General features: G+C 61.9%; 1 protein-coding gene across 1 annotated transcript; it reads left to right on the top strand.

Moving 5' to 3' along the window:
- The first annotated feature begins 989 nt into the window (after positions 1–989).
- On the top strand, positions 990–3,838 carry LOC132321843 (PHD finger protein 7-like). Its single transcript, XM_059835253.1, has 8 exons — positions 990–1,032; positions 1,364–1,455; positions 1,547–1,636; positions 1,907–2,031; positions 2,275–2,541; positions 2,760–2,873; positions 3,026–3,144; positions 3,315–3,838. The coding sequence occupies exons 1-8, from the start codon at positions 990–992 to the stop codon at positions 3,836–3,838; spliced, it is 1,374 nt and encodes a 457-aa protein (XP_059691236.1).
- The last annotated feature ends 402 nt before the right edge of the window (positions 3,839–4,240 follow it).

The following is a 4,240-nucleotide window of genomic DNA, read 5'->3' as shown; positions in this document are numbered from 1 at the left end:
TATTGTGAGCCCATCGTCATAAGGTCTGGGATATCCATTTGGTCATATGGGGTCAGCTGTCCCGGCTGTGTCCCCTCCCTGCTTCTTGTGCACCCCCAGCCTACTCGCTGGTGGGGCTGTGTGAGAAGCAGAAGAGGCCTTGACACTGTGCATGCCCTGTTCAGCCATAGCGAAAGCATAGGTGGGTTTCCAACACTGTTTTGGTCACAAATCCAAAACATAGCACCATACAAGCTACTATGAAGAAAGTTAACTCTGTCCCATCCAAAACCAGTACACATGCTCAGCGCTGCCACCAACTCCACACTCAGTGAGGTCCCCCTCTCTGTGCTTGCTGCCACCCCTGTCACACCTTGCAGTGTCCCCAGACCCCAAACTTTTCAAGGTCCCCAGCCCCTTGCTCGGTACATCCTAGTCCCCACTCTTAGTGCTGTCCACATCCCCATGCAGTTGACCCCTATCCAGCCGGGATGGGCCTGCCTCCAAGGAGACTCCGCAGCCTCTCTGGGCAACCTGTGCCAGCACTGCAGCCCCATACGGGTGCAAGAGCAGCCGCCCCCCCAACTCGGGTGCCAAGGGCTCAGCCCTGGCCTCGGCACTTTAGACCCACCACCGTGAGGCAGTGTCCGTGTCACAGGGTGGGGCAGGTAGCTGAGGGCGCCCTTGCCCATATTGAGGGGATACGCAGACGTGTGGTGGTGATGTCACAGCGGCCACTGTGATGCATTGCCAAGGCCTGGATAAATGGCTGCTGGGCTCCGGCCGTGTGTCAGTGCAACCTGGTGAGGTGAGGAGAGGGCAGGCGAGGAAGGGGCTTGCCCGGGGCTGCCGAGGGAGGAGGGCAGCCTCACACCTTGGGGCTCCAGGGCCTGTGCTGCAAGCTCACCGTGTCCTGCTGCTCCCTCAGGGTTGGCAGAGGAGCGTCTGGAGGAGAAACCCCGGCACTGCTGGGGCAGAGGCTCTCCAAGCGCTCGCCATTGACGTGCACCATGTTCGCCATGAAGCAGCAGGACCCCGACTCGAGGGAGCAAGGTGAGAGCAAAGTATCTCTCCCCACAGCTCCCCATGGCTGGCAGAGGGGTTGTCGGGGCAGTCTGTGTGTGGCCAAGACCGGTGGCAGGGGAAGGCAGGAGCTCCCCAAGCACCCCAGGGCAGGGTCCCTCCTCAGCAAGCGGGGCCCAGGCTGGGCTGTGGGCACCTGCTGGGGCACCCGTGCCTGCTATGCCCCCTTCTTCTCCAAAGGCCCCAGCCCTGCCCTTCAGCCAGCTAGGCAGGGTCAGAGCAGGGCCTTGGGGGTGATCCCGCAGGGACACTTCCCCTGCAGAGGTGCTCATTCCCAGCGGCATTTGCTCTCTCCCCTCAGCATGCATGCTGTGTCGCCGGGCAGAGGCTGACCCAGATATCTGTGGGTACAAAACAACAAAGAAAGGGCTCTGTGCCCACACCTATTGCCTGGTGAGTTCCCCCGGGACTCCCTCCAGCTTTCTGCCAGGAATAGTCCCTTCCTTGCTGATCTAATGCGCTCCTGGCCTTCTCTGCTCTGCAGTTTCTTGCCAGCGGGCGTTTTCCGCAAGAGCGCAGGAACAGGTTTCTTGTTGAGGACACCAGACGCGCAATCCAGGAGGCAGCCCAGAAGGTGAGGACCTGGCAAGAGCAGGGAGGTTTGCACCAGGAGAGCTTTGCGGGAGCTCCTCCTGGCCCCCAAGAAAGAAATCCCAGCCCTTCCATCAGCTCTGGGACAAATGCCTGCTCCCAGCAGCTCCACCGAGGCTCCGGCACAAGCAAAAGCCTCATGCACCATGCGGATCTGTGGGGTGTGAGCCAGCAGTGCCCACAGCCCAGTGGCGTGGGGCCAGCCACGCATGCCCGGAGCCTGCTGCTGATGGGTCCGCTGTGCTCTTTCCAGCGCTGCTTCGTTTGCGGCGAGATGGGAGCCACCATCACCTGCCGGGAGAAGGGGTGCGACCGCAGCTTCCATCTCCCCTGCGCCTCAGAGGGCGAGTGTGTCACCCAGTTCTTCGGGCTGTACAGGTAAGGGCTGCCGGCCCTTGCGCAGGAGCCTCCTTGTCTCCAAGCCCCCTTCTGCCAGCAGTGGGCACCCAAGTGAGGAACCTACAGGGACACTTCCCAGCAGCCTGCCACAGCCACAGCCACGGCCAGAGCCCGGACAGGGTCTGGGGCTCCTTCACAGCTCCTCTGCCCTCCTCACCATTGCCAGGGAGGGACTCAGCACGTCTCATCTCACCTTGCCCATCCCTTCCATCTTCCCCCCAGGTCCTTCTGCTGGAAGCACCGCCCAAAGCAGGCAGTGCAGGCCACTCCAGAGCACAGCAGCACCTGCGTCATCTGCTTGGACCCTGTGGAGGACAAAAAGTCCTACCGCACCATGGTGTGCCCAGCATGCCAACATGCCTGGTTCCACCGGAGCTGCATCCAGAAGCAGGCTATCCATGCTGGCATCTGCTTCCGCTGCTTGCATTGCCAAGACAAAGATCTTTTTGTGATGGAAATGCTCACCATGGGGATTCGAGTCTCCAAGAGGTTGGTTTTTCTCTTCCCAAGTCACAAGACATCAGGCGCAAGCGTGGTGCCAGGCCAGGGACTGCCCCGGCAGGCCTGGCCTTCTGCTGTCCCCTGACTCTTGTCCGCAGCTTCATGGAGGAGTTGGAAACCGGGCGGGGCGGGAGAGCAGGGACGGCCTGGGTCTGCCTGATGCTGGGGCAGCAGGGGCCCAACACTTTCCCTTCCTTCTCCGGCAGACAACCATCATGGGAGAGCGACCAAGCCTTTGGACTGGTATATCAGAGGCACATCCGCTGCAGTGCCCGCAAGTGCCTTTGCCCGAGAGGCAGGGAGCAGGCAGAGGAAGAGGGGTAGGTTGCCAAAGCAGCAGTCTAGGGCTCTACACGGGAGCTCTGCCTCCGCACAGGCTCGGGGAGGAAGCACTTAGAAAAAAGGCTCTGCCAGGCAGTCCCCTGCTGGTGTCACTTTGTCCTCGCAACCAGCAACCCGTTTGCTTCCACAGGTCCTGGCAACTGCTCCTGTGCAGCTCTTGTGCTGCCGAAGGCATCCACCGGTGCTGCTCCTACTTGTGGAATGGCACAACCACCTGGGAGTGTGATTGCTGTGCTGGCCTGGGCACTGGTAAGAGGCAAAGCACCCGGGTGCCCCTGCGCTGGGGCCAGGGGCCAGGCTAGGCCTGGTAGGGGGGGCTTAGGGTGGGCTTGGCTCCAGGAGGGCTGTGGGCACCACGATGGCCTCTCCTGCCCGGAGCTGGGTGGCTGTGCTGCTGACCTTCCTGCCTCCCCTCACAGCCTCCAGTGACAATTCAGAGCTTGCCAGCTGCAGCACCGCCAGCCAGGCGGCAGCAGGGCTTTCCCACAGCTCCCTGGTGTATGAGAGCAGCAGGCCCAGCACCATCACCCAGGCACCCCTGGGGCCATCCCACAGGTCCCCAGTGCCTGAAAGCAGCAGCCGCTCCAGCCACCCTGGGCCAGACCGGATCCGACACCGCTCGCGGTTACAACGTCGAGCGCAAAAGCCGTACAGCCGGCCTGGAAAACACCGTGGGACCAGCTGTGTGCCAGCCCCAAGTGCTGAGCCCAGAAGCCCCAGCACTGCCGAGCAGGTGACAGTGGGGCTCCTCCTTGGCACCCTGGCACTCGAGAGGAGCCGCTCCACCTCCGCCAGGCAGGCGGCATCAGGGCTGTCCTGTGGCGCTCTGGCGCTAGAGACCAGCAGCCGCTCCAGCCACCTTGGGCCAGACCGGATCCGACACCGCTCACGGTTAAAGCGTCGGGCGCAAAAACCATACAGCCGGCCTGGAAGACGCTGCTGACTGGTCACGCACCAGCTCCAAGTGCTGGCCCCCATCCCCCAGCACAATAAAGTTGGCTGCTCATCTCATCTGACCTGGAAGATCCCACGCTCATTTGTCAGTCACGAGGCTCAGGCGGCTGCGCCCAGCTGGGGCTGGGCAGTGCTGCCAGTTTTGGAGGGAGCTGCCTGATCTGCAGAAAGGTGCCCGGTTTGGGGCTGTTTCTGCATTTGGCAGCTCTTTCTGGACTTGGGGGACCCTTCACAGGTTTAAGGTGTGCTCCTGGGCTCGGGGGTGTTTGTGGGTTTGGAGGTTGCAAACAGCTTTTGGGGTGTGTGTCTGGGTCTGGTGGGTGCTGCCAATTTGAGGGGAAACCTCAGGGTTTGGGGTTGTTGCCGTGTCAGGTGCGTGCTGGAGGTTTTG

This window comes from Gavia stellata, unplaced genomic scaffold, assembly GCF_030936135.1.
Source record: "Gavia stellata isolate bGavSte3 unplaced genomic scaffold, bGavSte3.hap2 HAP2_SCAFFOLD_116, whole genome shotgun sequence".
NCBI lineage: Eukaryota > Metazoa > Chordata > Aves > Gaviiformes > Gaviidae > Gavia > Gavia stellata.
Note: the sequence above shows the minus strand (reverse complement) of the source record. Positions and strands in the feature narration are given on the sequence as shown.

Coding starts and splice junctions, on each gene's coding strand:
- LOC132321843 (XM_059835253.1), top strand. CDS start 990: ATGTTCGCCATGAAGCAGCAGGACCCCGACTCGAGGGAGCAAG. Junction 1,456..1,546: donor GTGCCCACACCTATTGCCTG/GTGAGTTCCCCC, acceptor TCTGCTCTGCAG/TTTCTTGCCAGCGGGCGTTT. Junction 1,637..1,906: donor TCCAGGAGGCAGCCCAGAAG/GTGAGGACCTGG, acceptor TGCTCTTTCCAG/CGCTGCTTCGTTTGCGGCGA.